This window comes from Anarhichas minor, unplaced genomic scaffold, assembly GCF_050575085.1.
Source record: "Anarhichas minor isolate MPS153535 unplaced genomic scaffold, ASM5057508v1 ptg000002l, whole genome shotgun sequence".
In the NCBI taxonomy this organism is placed as follows: domain Eukaryota; kingdom Metazoa; phylum Chordata; class Actinopteri; order Perciformes; family Anarhichadidae; genus Anarhichas; species Anarhichas minor.
The window spans coordinates 819,130-840,000 of NW_027466448.1; the positions used below are offsets into that span (position 1 = coordinate 819,130).

The 20,871-nt window shown below is 44.4% G+C and overlaps 1 protein-coding gene across 1 annotated transcript in view; it reads right to left on the minus strand.

The window, feature by feature from the left end:
- ttc28 (tetratricopeptide repeat domain 28) overlaps nucleotides 1–20,871 on the minus strand; it is a 96,167-nt gene that overhangs the window by 4,936 nt on the left and 70,360 nt on the right. Inside the window, exons 9-27 of the mRNA XM_076094527.1 lie at nucleotides 15,380–15,576; nucleotides 15,143–15,296; nucleotides 14,886–15,057; nucleotides 14,226–14,394; nucleotides 13,975–14,135; nucleotides 13,404–13,892; nucleotides 11,724–11,916; nucleotides 11,494–11,574; nucleotides 10,658–10,910; nucleotides 8,132–8,241; nucleotides 5,945–6,074; nucleotides 4,900–5,127; nucleotides 4,448–4,625; nucleotides 2,478–2,618; nucleotides 1,963–2,107; nucleotides 1,685–1,864; nucleotides 825–1,375; nucleotides 503–750; nucleotides 179–303 (exon numbers count right to left, since the gene is read on the minus strand). Coding sequence (XP_075950642.1) covers nucleotides 179–303; nucleotides 503–750; nucleotides 825–1,375; nucleotides 1,685–1,864; nucleotides 1,963–2,107; nucleotides 2,478–2,618; nucleotides 4,448–4,625; nucleotides 4,900–5,127; nucleotides 5,945–6,074; nucleotides 8,132–8,241; nucleotides 10,658–10,910; nucleotides 11,494–11,574; nucleotides 11,724–11,916; nucleotides 13,404–13,892; nucleotides 13,975–14,135; nucleotides 14,226–14,394; nucleotides 14,886–15,057; nucleotides 15,143–15,296; nucleotides 15,380–15,576 — 3,905 coding nt within the window. The remainder of the gene's footprint in view (nucleotides 1–178; nucleotides 304–502; nucleotides 751–824; nucleotides 1,376–1,684; nucleotides 1,865–1,962; nucleotides 2,108–2,477; nucleotides 2,619–4,447; nucleotides 4,626–4,899; nucleotides 5,128–5,944; nucleotides 6,075–8,131; nucleotides 8,242–10,657; nucleotides 10,911–11,493; nucleotides 11,575–11,723; nucleotides 11,917–13,403; nucleotides 13,893–13,974; nucleotides 14,136–14,225; nucleotides 14,395–14,885; nucleotides 15,058–15,142; nucleotides 15,297–15,379; nucleotides 15,577–20,871) is intronic.

A 20,871-nucleotide genomic window follows, 5' to 3' on the forward strand; every position in this document is an offset into this window, starting at 1 on the left:
GTCAGATTTGGCAACCTTTTTGATATAAAGTGGCATTTTAAAATGTTCTTGATTATTTGCTCGAGGAATCAGAAAATAAGAGACACCTCCCACAAAATCTGTTTTGTTTCAACAGTCCAAACATTACAACAATGATGAATGAGTGGTGACGGATGTGAACGGTGTGAGGGGGTCTCACCAGGTGCAGCAGGACTCTGAGGGCGTCCCTCGCTCGCTCTGGGTGCTGCAGGATCTCAGCCAGAGCCTGTCCAACCAGAGACATGGGGCTGTTCAGCTTCACGTCGCTGCCGACCAGCATGTAGCCTGAGAAAAAACAACAAATACAAATTCAAAAAATAGAATGAATGAAAATAGAAAATGAATTTCGTCCATTTAGAGTCAAACAGACCATAAAGCAGGGGATGCTTTATGAACATACAACATATAAGGTTAAGTATGAGTCGCTTGTTATGAACAATAACCACAGATTTCCGTGTCAATGCGTGCCGGTGTTTCCGCTCACCGGCCCAGTTGGACGGGTGTGAGAAGTGCTTGCTGCTCTGCAGAGTCTTCATGGCCTCCGTCAGAGCCGCGCTGGCTTTGGTCCCGTTGAGGAGCGCCGCGTAGAAGGTGTGCGTGAAGAGTTTGGAGGCCGCTATGGGCACGGGCCACAGAGAGACGCACACACACTGGACCCCCGCGGCCAGGAAGGCTCGGGTGAGGCCCACCACGCCGTCAGCTGTCGCCCTGCTGCTGGACTCCGGGTACAACCTGAGGGGAAGGGGTCAGAGGTCAGCTGGAGCCTCACAGGGCTTTGGAGGAACGTTGAATCTGTGTATAATCACCTCAGAACTACCAGTTTGACTGTCAAGCACAGGTCCAGGATGTCAGCAGCAGTGAGGAGGAAGTCGTGAAGCGGCGGACTGTCACACACACTCTCCATGTCACACACACTTCCCCCGTCCTCGCTGGTTTCGTCCGCCCCTCTGAGACTCTCCGGGCTGCTGTGGCTCTTCTGGAGCGAGCCCTTGATCTTTCCCCCCGACCCCCCGCACGGTGACCTCTCCCTGGGTCGCCCGGCGGCCCCCTCCCCCGCGGCGTGCTCCTGGCTGGGGGCGAGCACCAAGGCGGCGAGCTTCCACGACACGTGAGTCGCAAAGTGGACGCACTCCGCCTGACTCAGAGCCGCGAGCACGCGCTCCTTCGTGGCGTTGGCTCCGGTCAGGGCGTGACATCCCATCTGTTCCCCCAGCCACAGAGCTTCGTCTTGGGCTGAGGGCAAGGGGCCCCACAGCCAGCGGTCCATCACAGAGGGGGGCAGGCGAGGAGCCCCGACCACCGCAGCCACTGAGCCTCCATCTGAGCACAGTAAGGGACCACCGCGGCGAGGATGACTCTAATATACGAGAACACAGGCAGCAGATATGAGTTTACATGGTTATATTTGGTTTGTTCACACATCATTCAGAACCTCATTTATTCTACATTGTATTAGGAAAACATGGAGAAAAGCCTTTTTGTTTTTATTGCTGTTCAGGAAATATATGAAAATAAGCACATATTTAATAAAATAATGCCTCATTTGCATATTTAAAAATACATTTTCGGAAAACTGTTAATACAAAACATAATTGTCTTAATGTTGCTAAAACATCCTCATCGTATCACTGTTACACTCACCTAAGATCTTTATACATCCTCCTACCTTGATCGTGGCTCCCAGGCTGCCTAAAGAAGGAACAGAGATGAGGCTGAACCTTTCATACAGGTACTCGTTGGAGGAGCTGCCTTTGAGCAAGGCAAACGGGATGAGGTACAACTCCCCCTCCAGCACTAACACCAGCTGTCGGTGTCGACCCACGGGTCCACTGCTGTGCATCAGGCCCTGGACACAGAGATTCAGTTAAAAAAAGGTAGAAGAAGAAGCAGTCATATATATATAATATATATATATATATAACATATAATATACATGCTACACACCCCTTCCATCGGCGCTATGAGTAAGTCATAAAGGGCTCGGAGAGGAGGTTTGCTGATGTTACTCGGCCGGTACGGTGGAGACGACAAGCCGTCCTTCACTGGAGACACTGTGGCGCTGTACAGACTCGTCATGCTCTGACAGCTTCTGTTCAACACACACATCAGACACACACAAACACACACAAACACACCGTTGATAAGCAGTTAAAGGAGAAAGAGGGTCTGCAGCCGTGTTAGCCGTGTGAGATTTAATAACAATAAGCTGGCCGCAGTTTGGACAACCAGCACTAAACACAAAGTACAGCCGAGGATCAGTACCATTCAACTTGAGTGGGAGATTCATTTTGTGAGCTAAATTTCACTTAAAACCACAAATATCAACCTGCTGGTGTATCGAGAGGAAAAGTCAGAGGATCACCAGAGTAAGTAGGGTTCATCCTCTGGGGAACAAAATATCACGGCAATCCATCCATTCATTCTTTTGCCAAATCAAACGTAAAAAGCCAAAGTCCGACCTGTTGAAGAGGTTATTTCGGGACACCATGCGGAGGTATCCCGTGGGGTCGGTGGCCGACGTCAGTTTGTTGTTCAGCTCCTCAAAGTGTTGCTCCAACAGATCTCCGGCTTCACTTTCTGTCTCACTGCTGGAGCAAACTCTGTGAAGTGGACGGTAAGAGATTCAGTGAAGAGAGGAGGATTCTCACTGCAACACCACCAGGAACATGGAACTCAGTATGTAAAAGTTCAGCTTTATTTCATTCAGACATCTGGCAACACTTCAGCTTGTTTTCTTCATTATATATATGTATTTATATTTATATATATATACATTATAGGGAGGGAAGTCTTTATTGATTTTGTCAATTCGAGTCTAAAGTCATTATTTCGTGACGTGAGTCCACACCTCTGATAAACATCAGGACACATTTTCATTTTTTAGGATATAACAGGATGCAGACAGCTGGTCAACGTGTGATGTTTGACGTTGTTCAGGAGATACGACGGGTCTCTTTACAGCGATTGATCACAGCACTCACAGCGAACTGATGGCTCTCACAACCCGCCATTAGCAGACACCATCACTTTTTATGGAATCCTCCGGCTGCACTTTTTTCGCGGCTCGGGGGAGATTTGATTTGTGTCGAAGTAGCAGTTTCTACATGCTAGAGGAGAGTTAAAGTCCATTTCTAAACAGAGCATATGTGCAAATACTTGTCACGCTGTGGATGAGCAGGATTCATAACCATCACAACGTAAATGGAGGGAGGCTCGCCACACACACACACACACACACACACACACACACACACACACACACACACACACACACACACACACACACACACACACACACACACACACACACACACACACACACACACTGAATGGCTGCTGGCTGCAGAAACCCCACAGCAGCGGTTTCCACAGAGAGTTGAGAGGTTTGTGTGGGGGACGTTTGCTGACACAACAACACGTGGTCGTGATTTACACAAAGCCGTCGTCCGGCGGTTGCCGACCGAGGCCCAAAGTTTGCGGGCGGGATAATTGAGAGTAAGGAAATATGGCAGCGGAGAGCCGAAGGAAAGGAAGACGGATGACATGCAGCGTGGAGCTCCTCCTCCTCCTCCTCCTCCTCCTCCTGTGTTTGAACGCTAGCTGCTGTGTGACGCTCTACATGTCCACTATGACGATGCTAATCATTAGCAGTAGTAGAGGAAGTATTCTGACCCTTTACTTCAGTAAAAGTACTACTACATCTCTGTAAAAATACTCTGTTCCAGTAAAAGTATGTCAGTATGATCAGTAAAATGTATTTAAAGTATGACTGTGACTGTTCTTCTATTATATATTAGATTATTATTACTCATGCATTCATGTAAAAGCAGGATTTTACTGTTGTACTTGTTTCAGCTCATTTTGAACTATTAAGTTATTAACTAATGATTATTTTCTACGTTAATTTCCAATGAATTTGTCAATCGACTAATTATTTCAGCTCTGTTCATATTTAACGTTGTTTTTTTACTTTGAAACAAAACATTGTGTTCTATGAACTCTTCATATCTTTTAAATGCAAAAGTCTTGTTCTGAAAATAAACTAAAGCCGTCGGATAAATCTAGTGAAATAAAAGTAGAAAGTGTCACGAAAAGTACAAGTACAAGTACCTCATATTTGTAGTACAGTACTTCTGTAAAGCACTCAGTTACATCAAACACAAAGTACTCTGATGATGTGAGACGTTCTGCAGCTCAAATCATGGACACATTTATATGTTGACCTCGAAGAAAAGACCTCATGTTGGATTCAATCTGTGTGCTTCTTCTTTTACAATATAATATTCATACATTACATCTTTATCGTTCACCAGGGTGGAAATTCATCTTCAACCATAATTTATTTGGAAGAGTGTGATAACTTGTTAATTAATGACAGAATTAAATCATCTCACAAAGTCGACTGTGTCGCCAAAGAAGAAGTAGAAACCTGCTGTAATGGCTGTCCACTCCGAGAGCCTCCCTGGCGTTGCCGATGTACTGATCCAGAGACAGAGGACCTCCTCCTCCTCCTCCTCCTCCCTGCGGACTCCCACCACCACCACCAGCATCCTGGAACTCCTCCAGTCCGGCTTCTCCCAGATACACCTCGTTGAACTTCACAATACCTGTTCAGGGAGATCATGAGTGAATTTGTTGCTGCTAAATAATTAGAAAAAGGATTTTTTTAAATCTGGTCGTGCAGTTTGTAAAACACGGTCTGGATGGAAAATTGCTCCAAACTCTGTGTACAGGGCAGATTTTTGGATATATTTTAATTATTAACAAGGCTAAAAGTCTAATGCCTGAGTAGAGAGCGTGTGTTAGAAGCTGCAGTGTTTGTTGCAACACTGTCTGTGTGTGTGTGTGTGTGTGTGTGTGTGTGTGTGTGTGTGTGCGTACCTGTCCCTGGAGATATCAGCCAGCTGTACAGAAAACCTCCAGCCAGAGAATAGTAGAGGACCAGGGCCCTCTGCCCGTTGACCGTCTCCAGGATGTTCTCCACGGTGACGGGGACGTAGGGGTCGGAGGTCGCGGCATGCTGACTTCCTTTCTGCCGTTCCACCAGGAGGTCGGCGAAGGCTCGCGTCCGGCCTCGCTCCGCGATGGCCAGCGCCTCGTCGTGCCGGCCTGGAACGCAACACAGAAGATGAAGGATGAGGAGCAGAAGGCTGAGAGGGTGACGGAGAGAGGACGGCCTGCAGACGCACCGAGCCTCGCTGCAAAACAGCCCAAATTTCAGTTTCAGTTTGTTTTGATTCTGGGGACGAAATGTTGAATACAAGTTTTGAATGTCACAAAATTTAGGCTGCTGTTTACAACGAATGTATAACGTAATGAGGACTATACAAACTACGTCCAACTGGCCAAACGTGTGAGCAAATTTCATGAAGATGACAGATTACATTCATTTCAGGGTGCATCAACATTTTCAACTTATTTACTTTATTTCTTATTTTGTTCTTATCGTATCGATTAGTTTTATGTTTCATGTGTTTTATCAGGTTTAACTCGTAGTTTGTTTTGCTTTGTTGGGCCTCACTGTTGTTTTATTGCCTTGTTTTTGCTGCTTTGTCTGTCAAAGTACTTTGTTTTTAAGGGTGCTGTATAAATAAAGTTATTTATATTATTTCAGGAGAAGCCCTGGTTCAGGTGTGGACTATGAACTGCAGGGTCCCTGGTTCAAATCCAGCAGGGGACCCCAACTTTCCATCATTTCTCCATTGTTTAATTGACAGCAAAGGTATAAAATGCTCCTAATATAGTTATTAATAACTCACTATGACACATGATCAACAGCACAGTAATTCACAGTGAACAAGTTACACAAGATTAAAAAAAATAATGTTTTCCACGTAATTCCTTAAAGTATTGCAGTGAAGGAAAGTGGACAATGTGATCAGATGTTTGTGGACTGAACAGAAACAAGGGGAGGGGGTTGGTTCACCGAGGCTGACGAGGACTCTCTGGAGGGCCTGGTACGAGCTGGTCTGCAGGTCGAACAGAGAGAGCTTACAGTCGGTGCTGTGCTGCGTCTCGTGACGAATAGCCTCGAACAACACGGACGCTCTGTACAACTGAAACACACAGAAACAAACACACTGATACCGATACACACTTAACTGTAGAATACACACACACACACTGTATGTATCACCTGACATACTGTAGCTGTCAAAGCTGAACTATTGTCATGACTTCATACCTGAGAGAGAGCATGCTGTTACATTAACAACCACTGGAGGGCAGTACAAGTACACAATCTCAAGTACTAGGATGTCGGAGACTTAATTAAGCTCGGAGCCTATTTGTAGGTCTCTGCTCGAAAATGGCATAGCCCTACAAAACTGACCATAGTTCTGTAACTACAAGGTCGATTTTAATAATTTTTGTTGATATAATCAGATCACAACACCTGTGAGATTGTTTAGATAGGTAATATTGTGTATATGTTGCTGGTTAATATAGTAAATGAAGACATTACACAGCTCAAATTGAAAATAATCAGGCTCGCCTGGAAAAAAAGCACTTTCATTGATAAAAGGTTGTTGAAATAATGCAGACAGCTCCCTAAAACTTTCCCAAATCATAGCACAACTGATCAGTAGTTATTGAATAAAGGTTAAAGTGGAATAAAGTGAAGAATAAGAGGCTTTAGTAGAGAGCGGTCAAGCGAGGTCATCATTTTCGAACCAGCTGTTGCAGCTCTTACATTGTACTTTTATATACTATATAACTATATATTTCACTTTTTTTATCACTCATATTATTCAATACATCCAAATACAGATGTTAGGAATCATTTTGAGATTCATAACATCATCAGAGCCTGTTTTGGCTGTCATCTATAGGATTTTCTCAGTTCATGTGTGTGTATGTGGCTGTATCTCAGCTTATCCTCGGTCGATTTCAGTAAATAAGCCCTCTTTCGACGCGTCAGAGTCTCAGGAAGGCCTCTGTCGAATTTGGTGTTGATTGACAGAAGTTTCAACCAATAAAGTTGCAAGAAGTGCCGCGTGTCCCCGGGCGTAAATTTCCGCTCGCAGGAAGTCTGACCACTCGCCCAAGCTGGCTTGACCGCTCTTATTCTGGAAACAGGTCGGAAGTAAACAGGATGCAGTTGGCAACAATGACTCCAGCTTTGAAACGGAAAATCTGCGACGTTATTGTCCTCATTTTTCATAAAACTTGGCCGCATACCTACGATTTTTTTCGGCGGAGGGCAGCACGAAGGTACGTTTGACCACTCACAGCTGTCCAGTGCTCACACGGATCGGAAAACCGAAGTTAGTTACGTGTTTGGCCACGTGTGCTAATGCTATTAAATGCATTGCATGGCTTGGTAGCCGCTAGCATCAGGGTACAAACATTGATTTGCGGCACTCATAACGCCGATTTCTGGCCAGGATTTCGTGCTTTTATGCCACGATTTATATTTGCTTATATGAGTAGCCTATAGTTGTGTTTGGAGTGTGTAAGAAGTGACTTATTTGATGGTGTTGCCCATACGTTGCTGTTTCATCCGAAAAAAAAACTGGGTCCATCCACACTACTGGCGAACAATCAGGCTATTTTCCGCATTTGATTTTGAGGGGTTCTGAGCCCGAGAGCCCCCAAATTTGGGGGCGTCGGGCTAAAGAGGTGGGAAGTTTACTCATCGACTCAAACATTAGAAACAATAACAAAGCAACAGATTGGTACTCGATCACGTCACATGCTGTACTGTACACAGAAGTACTCATTAAAGTACTTAAAAAGTACACTAATACCTGTGTCTTAAAACAGTGTATAAGTATTAGCATTATGTGATTTGACCTAAAAAGCAACGTTATTCATGAGGCTGAATGGTCAAGTTCAGAGAGTAATACTATTTTATTGGATTATTAATATTGATGATTTAACATTTTGTATATAAATATGTGTGTTTGTGTTTTTCATGACTAAATGTAAACTTCAATTGTAGAGTAGAAGTAGAATAAAATGGAAATATTCAAGTAAAGTACAAATACCTCAAACTTAAAAATTTATATTCCACTGTAGATATGCACCCACACACACACACACCCACATACACACCCACACACACACACACCCACACACACACACACCCACATACACACCCACACACACACACCTGGTGCTGGGCCTCCTCCAGGTTTCCTCCGGCCCACAGAGAAAGACCGAGGCGATGACGAATCTTCGCTTCATCTTCTCTCCGACCCAACTGCTCTGACAGACGCAGACCTGAGGAGGAGGAGGAAGGAGGAAGAAGAGGAGGAAGAGGAGGAGGACGAGGAGGAGGAGGAGGAAGAGGACGAGGAGGAGGAGGAAGAGGAGGAGGAGGAGGAGGAAGAATAGATCAGACGCTGCTGATGTGAGAATCCTCTCTCTGACACTCTCTCTAACTGTTGCTGCCCTGGAGCCTCACAGTTGCCGTTCTCTCCTCTCTCCTTGTTCCCTTCTTGTCTTCCTCTGCCTGGAATCCAAAGATGTCTCTGCTCTCCAGTTTGTCTCAGATACGTTTCATCTCCCCCCCGCTGAGCGGACGCAGACAGTCGTTGCGGGTTGTGATTAGTTCTCATTAGGGTTCTCTAGATTGAGCTGAATCTCATCAAACATCTAGTTTGATTTTCTCTCTCTCTCTCTCTCTCTCTCTCTCTCTCTCTCTCTCCCTCTCTCCGTGTCTGGGCCTGTGATGTTCTGTTTCGGTGTTTTCTTTCCTCTCGGTCGTGGGAGGTTAATTGGAGGAGCGCATACGAATGTTTCTCCGGCTCCGTCCTCACTTCAACTCTGAGCTCCGAGTTCTTGGCTGCTTGTTGAGTTAATGATCAATTAAAGTCAAGAGGATCTGTGAGTTTTGGTGACAAGCCGTGACCGTGTGTTACAGGCCCGATGAGGCCTGAAGGAGCTCATAAATGAAGCTTTGTCTGAGCTTTAGTTTGCATGTGTGCATGTTTAAGTGTCGAAAAGAGATTCCAGCACATGGGCGGATTATGAGACGATGGGGCCCCGGGCTCAGACATGCAAAAGGCCCCACCAGCTCCGCTACATACGAGCAAGACGCACAACGTTTATAGTTGTTTAGACTGTTATTGTTGTTGTTTTGTGTCTCTTTTTGGTCATTCTGTGATGTTTTGTAGTTATTTTGAGTCTCTTTCAAGTTGTTTGGTGACTCTTTGTGGTCATTCTGTGACTGTAGTTGCTTATTGTGGTCATTTTGTGTCTCCTTGTAGTTGTATTGTGTCTTTTCGTAGTCATTTTATGTCTCTTGGTGGTTGTTTTGTGTCTCTTTATAGTTTTTTGTATATGTCTGTGGTCATTTTGAGTCTCTTTGTGTCCATTGTTATCTCCTTGGAGTTGTTTTGTGTCTCGTTGTGGTCATTTTGCGTCTCTTCGTACAGTTGTTTTGCGTCTGATGGTATGCGTCTCTTTGACTGACACGTTATAGGTGAAGGCCGTTGGGGGCCCCTGTCTCTTTGGGCCCCTGGGCCTGAGCCCGATAGGCCCGTTCAGTAATCCATCCATCTTCCCTCAGGATTATTTTCAACAAGAAAGCAGTTTTAAAACTAGCGACTACAAGAGACGTGATGCGTTTTAAAGTCAAGTTAGAGGAGAAGTTGAATCAAACAGGATTATTGGAGGCGAGCTGCCTGAAGGAAAGCGCGCTGCAGGGGAAGAGAAGCTGACTTCTTTCACTCGTTGTTCATCATTATTGATTCATGGCAGAAACAGACTGCTTTTGAACACGCTGGAAACGCTGTCAGACACACGCTGCGCTTGGATTCAGGTGGGAGTAAAGTCTATTACATAACCGCTTATTGTTTAATGGTGCATGAGGACGCTCTTTTCACATTAACGTGTCATATTTATCAGTGTGCATTCATGTCACTGCATGATATGCACTTAAATGTATCCACGAGGGACAAACAGTCATCTGTGGAACAGACTGAGTGAGTATTAGTATTAGAGCAGAAATTATGAGTCAATTAATCAATTAGTTGGCAGTTAATTCATTTGATTGGGCCGTGTTGACTATTTTCTGATATTTCAGTCTAAACAATGAATCGATAAAATAACAGGCAGATTTACCAATAATGAAAATAATAGTTAACAGGCTTGTTTTCTCATATTAACAAATAATTATTTCATAATCAGAGAGACGAGAATCAGTTATCTCGTCAAATTAATCAATGATTAACGAGATGCCAGATTATCTGGATTATTGAGTTTAAAGCTTCTATATTTACATTTTTTTAATGTGATTACAGTATCTTTACATTTGTTTCTGATGACCTAATTTTAAAATAATCCCTGCAGTTCCCTTTAAAATACATTTAATCAGCCTCTGAATACCAATATTTTCTATAAACAACACAATCCTATGAACACACACCTTTCTGCCAAAGTCAGAATAGTTTTGGTTATTTTACTGGTTAAAGTTGTGATTAAATACCTTTTTAGGTCAAATTGTGCACCTTTTCAATATGCAAAAAAAAAAGAAATTCTATCATCGTTTCTTCCTGTAAAACAAAATATGAAGTGTGCTTACATAAGCGAAAACAATAATATATATATACACCCATCAATCAATCGTCGACTTTAAAACCAAAACTTGAATCTGAGTTTTAAGGGGCGTGTCGATGCTGCTGAGCTTCCTTACCTTCCTGCAGGTACATCACAGCCTGCGCATAGTTCTGCAGAGCGTGGTGTGTCCTCCCCAGGCTCCCGTAGGCCAGAGTTTTAGCGATCAGATCGTTGGTCTGTGCCGCCACGCTGAGGTGCTGCTCCTGGAAGACCACGGCCCGCTCGTACTTCCCGAGAGCTTCGTAGGTGAGCCCCAGGTTTCCGTAGGCTCGACCCTGGCTCCTCACGCACCCCGTCTGCTCCGCTATGTCCAGCGCCCTCTGGTGCCACTGCAGCAGGAGAGAAGGGACTCGTTTGACATTTCTGGAATCACGATTATCTAACAGACACTCGGATGAGAAGATCGATACCACTCGTGTGTCTGTACACTAAATATGAAGCTACAGCTGGTTAGCTTAGCTTAGCATAAAGACAGGGAGAAACAGCTAGCCTCTGCAAAATCCACCAACCATCCGAAAAAAACAACACACACTTGAGTCTCTGCCGGTCGGACAGATCCAGGCTAGTAGTTCCCCACTGTTTCTAGTCTTTATGCTAAGCTAAGCTAAAGCCTGCTGGCTGTAGCTTCATATTTAACAATCCAACTCACACTTGACACTTTAATAACATACTTGTTTTAAACATACTCTTCATTTGTTTGTTTATCATATTTTAATGTAAATAGTCTTTTACTATTGAAGTGTTTATTATTATTACTGCGTTACGTACTTGGCAATAAAACCTTATTCTGATTCTGATTTAGCGTACAGACATGAGTGGTGTCAGTCTTCTCACAAACAAGTAAAAAAAAAATCTAGCTATTGTTTAAAATTTTGGCTGGTAAATACTTGTGTATTATGAATCTGCACAAACCTGTAGCGCTGTCTCGTTGTCGGCCATCAGCTGGTAAACGCCTCCAAGTGCATCGCTGGCCTCTGCCTCCAGGGATTTATCCTGACAATCAATGCAGGATTTACTACATCTTTCTGTGCATATAAATGTACTTTTCATAATAAATAAAAAGACCATTTGTTGTATTCAGAAGTGCAAGAAGAGGCAAATCGGCAGCTGAAAGAGGAACTGTCTTGCAGGTGAACCCTTACCCCCGCTGTGCGTGCGATGTTCAGCTGGTGTTCCAGGCAGGAGAGGGACTGCTCGTAGTTGCCCAGCTGGCTGTGTAACGTGCCCAGCTCCCAGTACGCCTGAGCCTTGCCCCCTCCTTCTCCGCCCAGCTCGTGGGCGACCACCAGCCGCTTCTCAAAGCACACTAACGCCTGCTGGAGGCTCCCCATAGATCTGAAGAGAGAGGGACGGGTGGACGAGACAAAGGACGAGATCATTTAGTCTGAGCTTACAAACAATAAAAGCAAAGTAAAAATGCATATCACAGTACCGTCTTCACCTACTATCAAAGCACTCGTTTTTATCAGAGAGACCCATGCGGGCAATTTAAGCAAGCAAATAGATTAATAATTTAGATGATGGGCTGTAAAACAGCTCAGTATCCTCCGAGAGAAAGAGTAGAAACATCTACAGAGGCGGCGCTCATCGGGATAAATGAGTGACTCTACTCTCATCGTCACTCCAGAGAGCGGGAAGAGACGGATGAAGGAAAGCCATCATTAAGCCCCGTTCTTCTTCTGTCGGTGAACGTTGCTTCTGTGCTTTCATAGGAGAGACATGTGGAGCGTATACTCTGTGGGAAGAAGCGAGGGAACTTCCATCTACTCCCACCTCCGCTGCTGCTCGTTACTGTTACTGAAAAAACAATATTATTTTCATTATTATCACGACTCTAGTTTAAAATGTGCGTACGCTTGAGGAAGAAGAGCTCATTCGAGATTTTGTGCATGAATGTTGTCCCGGCAAACTAATTTGAGAGCACAGAACATAAACGTACGTACAAACAGACATTAATAAGTCCAGAGCGCTGAATCCGATTGGTTACAGCATGAAGACACTTTTTGATGGACTTAATGTTTCAAATACATGTTCAGATCACATGGTGTGTCTGTATTCTAGTCTGTAACAGAGAATATAACCCATGTTCAGCATTCACTTAAAGAAGATGTAATTAATGCAAATCATGTGCTCCAGCTCACTCCACCAGCAGACAGGCTGAATACAGTCACAATGTAGAGGAGAATGAAATACACAAATTAAATTAGTTCGACATTTTGGGACATGCACTTACCATAAGCTTCAATTAATAGCCCAGGCTTTTATTTATCACTGAACTCAGCATATATTTGGGACACGCCTTTAATTACTTTTGCACAAAAATTTTGCTCAGCAAAGATGGGAAATCAAATATGTATTTAAATCAGTTTGAATATTACTTGTATAAAAATTAGACTGTCGAATAACATTAATTATGATTCAGCTCCAAGACAGTTAACGACGCTCGTTTTACACAGACTTCACACAGACCCAAAGCTTCATGAGTTAAAGCTGCATTCTCTCTAGTGTCCACCAGGGGGCGACTCCTCTGGTTGTATAGAAGTCTATGAGAAAATGACTCTACTTCTCTCTTGATTTATTACCTCAGTAAACATTGTAAACATGAGTTTATGGTCTCAATCTCTAGTTTCAAGTCTTCTTCAATACAGCATGATGTTCATTTAGTAACTTATGGTCCATTTAGAGTCAAACAGACCATAAACAGCATCATAACGTCAGTCCACAAACCAATGGGTGATGACATGAGAGTGGTTTTGATCTTCTCATCAAACTCTCAAAAAGAAACCGAATGAGCGAATTTCCTTCGTTTGGCCTACACTTACCTGTGTGCATTGCCGAGTCCTCTGTAGGCCTTCTCCTGGTCCTGGACATGGTTGAGACTCTGAGCCACCGTCAGGTACTTCTCGTAGTACTGAATGGCCTCCTCGTAATCTCCCAGAGCGTCGTAGCAGTCCGCCAGGTTCCCGTAGGCCCTGCCTCGGTCCAGCATGCTCTCGGGTCCACTCAGCTGCTGCAGCATGGCCAGCTGCTGCTCAAAATAGCCGATCGCTTCCTCAAACACCCCCATGTTCATCTTGGTGATGCCCATGTTCCCGTGGACCTGCGCCTCCAGGCGGGCATCCCTGAGTCCCTGCGCCAGGCCCAGCTGGGCCTCGTAACACTGGAAGGTCGTGGCGTAGTCCCCCAGAGCCATGTGGACGGCCGCCAGGTGGCCGAGGGCGCGGCACTCCCCCTGCTGGTCGCCCAGATCCTTTCGGACGGTCAGCTCCTGGCTGTGGAAGGACAAGGCCGCGTCCAGCTGGCGGAGCAGCCTGACGGGAGACAAAATAGCGATAAGAGAAGAAGACGACGAAAACAACACACAGTTGAAAATCTCTGCCGACTCTTTATTACCTGTGAACCGATCCAAGAGCCGAGTAGGCGTCAGCCTCCATCTTCTGATCGCTGACCTTCTGAGCCAGACTTAACTGCTGCTGGTAGAACCTCAGAGCTCCTGGAAGATCGCTCCGACACACATAGACGTCGCCCAGGTTCCCGAGGGCCCGGAACATCGCCTGCTGACAAACACAACCACGTGATTAACAACCACTTCCTGTGTGTGTTGGCTGAACACAACAGCAGTGGTGGTAGTAGTAGGAGTTGACCTGTGTGTTGTCCAAGGCCTGTGCTAGAGAGAGCAGGTATCTCTGACACTCCTCTGCCTTCTTGTGTTCCCCCAGTGCTTTGTGGGCCAGACCCAGGTTACAGTAGGCTTTAGCCTGGGCCAGTTTGTCTTGGAGGTCCTTCGCCAAGGCCAGGTCCTGCTCGTAATACCTGGGGAATGGATGAAAAAAATGCGTCTGTCCATCTATTTGACTCTAAATGGACCATAATGTACTAAATGAACATCATGCTGTATTGAAGAAGACTTGAAACTAGAGATTGAGACCATAAACTCATGTTTACAATGTTTACTGAGGTAATAAATCAAGAGAGAAGTAGAGTCATTTTCTCATAGACTTCTATACAACCAGAGGAGTCGCCCCCTGGTGGTCACTGGAGAGAATGCAGCTTTAACACAAGAAGCTTTTGGCTTCACTTTTCCGCCTGAATCAAGCCCCAACACTCCATGTTTTTTTTATGGCTGCAACATTTAATCAAATAGAAATATTTAAGATGCCTTGTAAGAAACATTTCTTGACATCTTTTTAAACTTTGGAATCTCCACTAGAATTTAAAATAGTCAGTTTCTCATTCCTCTGTGAAAACAAACATGTTCCCGTCACAAAACGTTTGAGTTTCATGAGATGGATTCAGTCTCTGACCTGACGGCGTCCCGGTACTGTCCGAGGCAGTAGTGAGCGTAGCCGAGGTTGTGGCAAACCTTCCCTTCTCCCTCCAGGTCCTGCAGACCCGGAGCCAGAGCCAGGTACTGCTGGTAGTACGGCAAGGCCTGAGCGTATTCGCCTCTCCAGCTGTGGAAGTTGCCCAAGTTTGCTGCAAAAGAGGAGAATAGTTATGAATCAGTAAAAAAGAATAAATCCCCTCTCTTCCGTCCTCAAGTGCTCCGGCTTCTTCTTGCCTAGTGCTCTGGCTTCGCTCTGGGTGTCCTGGAGCTCCCGTGCGATGGCGAGATGGTGGAGGTAGTGCTGCAGGGCTCGGTCGTGGGCGCCCAGCGCCTGGTAGGCCACGGCCAGGTTACCATGCGTGGAGGCCTGGGACGGACGGTCGTTCACCTGAGAAAAAAAGACATAACAGAGACGTGACGCTGGTGTTTGTCCAACACGAGCGTAGCTACACGTGGCTTCTTGAGGTTCACCTCCAGAGAGATCTGCAGCTCTTGGCGGTGGTAGCGGACGGCCTGGTCGTAGATGCCGAGCGCGTGATGGGCGTTGCCCATGTTGCCGTAGGCCCGACCCTGGGCAGCGTAATCACTCAGCTCCTGGGCGAAGGACAGGTGGGCTTTGTGGAGCTTCAGCGCCGTCTCATACTCCCCCTTCATCTGGTGGATGATGCCTGAGATGGAGGGAAGAAGAAGGAAGTATTAAGATGCTGTGAAGGAACATTTTATTATTCTAATTAGGGGTTTGAGCTGAGTAATTAGTGTTGAAGTCTTTTGACTGAAACATTTAGTGAATCAGCTTTTAGCTTTAATAAAAAAGAACAGGAGCAATAAATAAATAAATAAATAGTAATTCGGCAACTAAATGTTGTGTCTCCGGAGGGAGGGGGAGAGCTCAGCTCCCGGCAGCAGCAGCAGCGTCTCCTCCTCCTCCTCCTCCTCCAGGATCAGAGCTTCTCCTCTCTGGGAGTCAACACCGACACCACGCTGCTGGAGACCCAGGACGTATTGCTGGACCCGCTGGAGGGAAGGGATGCACGGGAGAACCAGAACCAGGACTGAGAGGACCCTGCTGCAGCCAGCAGCAGGGAACAACAGCAATGACAACAAACATTATACAATATATCAAAGCTCTGATGATGATCGTCACCAGGACAGATCTCAGTACAGTTGAGTCTTTAGAGAGTCGAGTCTAAAGAAAGTCAGACCTTATTGTGACGTGCGTCCAACTCTAAAGTCTGCAGCTCTGCTGACGAGTTCATCCAACATTAAGGAGTTCATCCAACATTAAGGTGAGTTCATCCAACATTAAGGGGGCGTCAGGAACATGGTTCAATTCCCAAAATTATGCACCGGGATATAAATAACCAGCAAGCAAAGAAAACATGTGCATGTGAGATACGAGTGCAGAGCAGTAAATAATTAAAAAGCTAGAGTGGGAAAATTCCACAACAATCTAATAATAATGTGCTGCTGTGGATCCTCAGTGTGCAGAGATCCAGAGACGTCTCTCGTACGTCCCAGTGGAACCTCAGAGCTGGTTCTGTTCCCAACGCTCAACAACCCAGTTTACAAAGTGTACACAAGTTAAGAAGGAAAGAATGCGAGTTAAAGAAGAAGCTCGGGACACGAGAGCACGACGAAGAGGAAGACAGCGATTGTTGCAGGTGACACACTCTTAATGCATGTGTGTGTGTGTGTGTGTGTGTGTGTGTGTGTGTGTGTGTGCGGTTAAAGGCAGCCTTCATCTTCCCTCCTACAGTTATTGTGTTTACACGCTAACAACTTGATTAGAACCAGATTTGAGGTAAAGCTGTGATAATTGCAGCCGTCATGTAAACACCTTAATTAAGTTATCTCAGTCTGATTAAAGGTCCAAATCAGAGAAAAGAAGATTATAAGAGGATTAGGTTACACATCGTCTACTGTACAGCCTGAAATAAAAACAGTAATATAGAAATAAATTAATAAATAAATCTATTTTATTATATTTTCTTTCATTTTAGTGTCTCACATGCATTTGTCTCAAATTGTTTAAATTGCTTTTTTCTTTTCTGTTGTTTCCACATTGTTCATAGTTTCAGCTCGTAAATCCTCTGAAGCACTTTCAACGGCACTAACCTGTATGAAAGGTGCTGTACGTATAAAGATTGGTTGGTTGGTTGATTGATTGGTTGGTTGGTTGGTTGGTTGGTTGGTTGGTTGATTGATTGATTGATCGAGACATGTCTCAGGTCTTCAGCCCATCAGCAGTCTCTTTGTTTCTGGTGCTGAGGCTGACGGTGTCCTCCATGTGTGGATGCTGACTAGATAGAAATGAACCGGAATCTAAAATGAATTCTGGTCTAAATTTGCCATTTTAAGGAAACCCTTGAACCTGAGACCTTTATAACAGTAAATGAAATACATGTTTCTACAGTAAAGAGAGGAGAGGACAGATGAGAGGGGGGGTGGGGGGGAGACAGCAGATGGAGAAGGTGAGAGGGCAGAGGCGTCGGTCTGATTCAAAGGGTGAACTGTGAGTCTGTTGTTCTGTTCAGGATCAGTCTGTTGATATTTATCTTAATATCGTCAATAAATGTGATGAAAAGACCAACACTTAACTTAAAAACACACCAATGAACCATGAACACACGGTAGAGGACTGTACTGACCAGAGCCCCAGATGTGGATTCATCCACCGCTGAAAGTAGTCCCCAACAAACGCTCTATTTCCTCCTGTTCGTGTGATAAACACTACAGTGAGCTGCTGTTTCAGGGATCACTCAGACTTTTATCAAATATTTAAAACATTGTTTTTATTTGAGACGTCAAAGTAACACAGTTAACGTGACACATGTTGGTCTTTTCATGGGATTTGTTGTCCATAACAATAAAAACAGAGTTCTGCCTTTCTTACTCTTAAAGCTCAGTCACTGAGAGATTATCTGGTTTAATCAACCAGTTAGAAACATTCCAACACAAACAAATGTTTGCATATAAATAACTTTAGTCCCACAATGCTTTGCATCTACGGCGTCCGTCAAATATTTCATCACAAATGCATCTGTGAAGCATCATCGACTTGAAGCTTCAGAAAGGTAATTGCTGTATAAATGAATGTTATTATTATAATAATAATCAGTGACGGTTGAGTGTAAATACAGAGCAGCTCACACACAAACACGGGGAAATAAAAAGCATGTTGAGTTTAAAACAAACAAAAGCCGAAGAATAATGAAAGTAGTTGCACAAAAGCAATTCATTAAAATTAATAATTGCCATATTATAGATTAGTGAGCAACCTAAGAGAATAATGATTCATTCAGTTGATCTTTTCATTGCTTGAATGACTTGAGGAATGCATGAGGTGCACACATCCTCACAGAATGTTCTGCTTTCATAAAAACACATTTATGTGAGAGACGCTTAGTGGAGTCTGCTTTTTGTGCAGACACATGCACAGTCAGACAGCTGTCAGTAGCAAAAAAACAACTGTAGGTTTAGAGAAAAATGCAATGAGACGACACTAGAATGCAACGTTTTTAAGACCCATAAGCTCTGTGGGGAAGATGTAGGAAGCAAGGCAACGTGAGGAAGAGGAGGAGGAGGCAGCCGATAAGGAGAGGGAGACCTGGTTCATCGGGGCCTCGCTCTAAGAGGATTACTGAAGCCTGCAGAGTTGGCTGTAATATCTGGTTACAGTTACACCTCTCCTCTTAAACTCTGCTCACTCAGGAGCCTCTCCGAGGAGCGTGCTCTCTGCACATATTCTGCAGGACGGTGGGATTCCCCCCCGACGGATGAAGATTAGAGGTGTGTAAAAGTCGGGTGACATCTGATGACGGGGTGTTCGACCGAGAGATTACAGGAGGAGAACAGATCCGGAGGATGTTTCTGGTACATTCTGTGAAGATGCAGCAATAAATACAAATACTGCGTTCAGTCAGACTGGAAGAGGATTCATGAATAGTGAAGCTTTAAATGGTCCCATCACAACACCAGTCAACAGAGAGGAAACAAGAGAGGAGAGGAAAGAAGAGAGGAGATGAGGAGGAAACAAGAGAGGAGAGGAAAGAAGAGAGGAGATGAGGAGGAAACAAGAGAGGAGAGGAGGAGGAAACAAGAGAAGAGAGGAGAAAAGAAAAGGAAAAAACGAGGAGAGGAAAGTAGAGAAGAGGGGAAGAGAGGAGGAAACAAGTGAGGAGAAGAGCAAACAAGAGAGGAAATGAGGAGAAAACAAAAGGCAGAGAGGAGGAAACAAGAGAGGAGATGAGGAGGAAACAAGAGAGGAGAGGAGAATGAAGGGTTGTCACGTCAGCAGTGAGAGAGAAGAATCATCCATAAATGATGTGAATCACTAATCTGAACCACCGACTGCAGCTCGTCTGTCACTAAAGAGTCAGCGACTTCAGCGACCTCCCATCAGAGGAACATCAGAGGAACATCAGAGGAACATCAGAGGAACATCAGAGAACATCAGAGTTCTGCTCATTTTAGATGCCAAGAAACAAAAAGGACTTTTTAGGAGACTGAACACGAGACTCAGGAAATGTTTTCTTGATGATGGAGACTGTTCAGAGCTCCCGTTAACGCGGTGATGCAGCACACACACACACGCACACGCACATATACACACACACACACACACACACGCACACGCACACACACACACACACACACACACACACACACACACACACACACACACACAGGCGAGTCGTCCACTCAGCGCCGGAGTCGGGTTCTCCGGCTCTCACATATCACTGTGGCCGCAGAAACCAGAACCGCGTTAATAAAACATGAGCGTTGATTGGCCAGAGAAGCACTGATGCTGCAGTCATGTGATCGGGCCTCAGGGAGCAGGACCATCACATGGTCTACGGCCAGGGCTGGAAGAAGTATCGTAGTAACAGTACTACTATGAAAGTACTTCACTTCCTGCACTGGAAACCTTACCTGAGTAAAAGTACTGAGTTACATTCCAACACTGTCTACTGTCTCTCTGCTCCTCAACTTTGCTTAATCAGCTGTAATCTCTGTTTCAAAACTTCTAATTTTCACATTTTAAAAACTCAGTAAAAGTAGTAATACCATATAAATAACCGTATAAATACTCTGTTACAAGTAAAAGTCACCGATATAAATGCACTAAAGTAAAAGTACTCATTATGCAGAATAATATATATTATATCATTGAATTATAATGATTGACTCATTCATGTGTTCATCACTTTGATGCTGCAGCTGGTAAAGATGGAACCTAAGAATACGTTATATTATGTATAAATGTAAAAATAAAAATAAATGCAGTAGAGTAAAGAATGTAAAGTTAATTCCCTTCAGTGTGTACTTTATAGTGAGTACTGAGCGTCCCGTCGTGTCCTCGGTGCTGCTGATCGATGGAGTCCATCGGGTCCATGAGCCAGTCAGTACCGAGGCTTCTCCGTCAGCCACAACAATAAGACTTCTGCTTCTGTCACTTCATCGCCTTTCAATGTTTTCACCTTTTTATCTCAAATTAAATCACATCATCCACTTTTAGGAAAAATGAAATTCCCTGAGACAATAACAATAAAAGAGTTTACTTTGAAGTATAAAGGGCAGACTGTTTGTTTTCTGAAGGACACGATGAAGTCTGAGAATAAACACTAGTGTTTCTAACAAATAACACGGAGAGACACGTAGAAGTGGCAGGAAATGGATGAATTGTGAACCAAATAAAAATGATAAAGTCATTGAGGTTACTGACATGAAATGAGTCCAAACCTGAGATCAAAACGTCCTGAACATCAGTGGTTGTCAAAGTGAGGTCTGTGGCACTCCGTCAGGAGGTCCACAAAGTTATTAGCTATAAATTATATCATTGCTGTTTCATTAAAAAGTGAATATCTACAGACCATTAAAACCAGCATATTGTGTCCATTAGTCCAGCCCACGTGAGCTTTGAGCCAATAGAAACTCTGATATGATTGTGACACGCAGTAAAA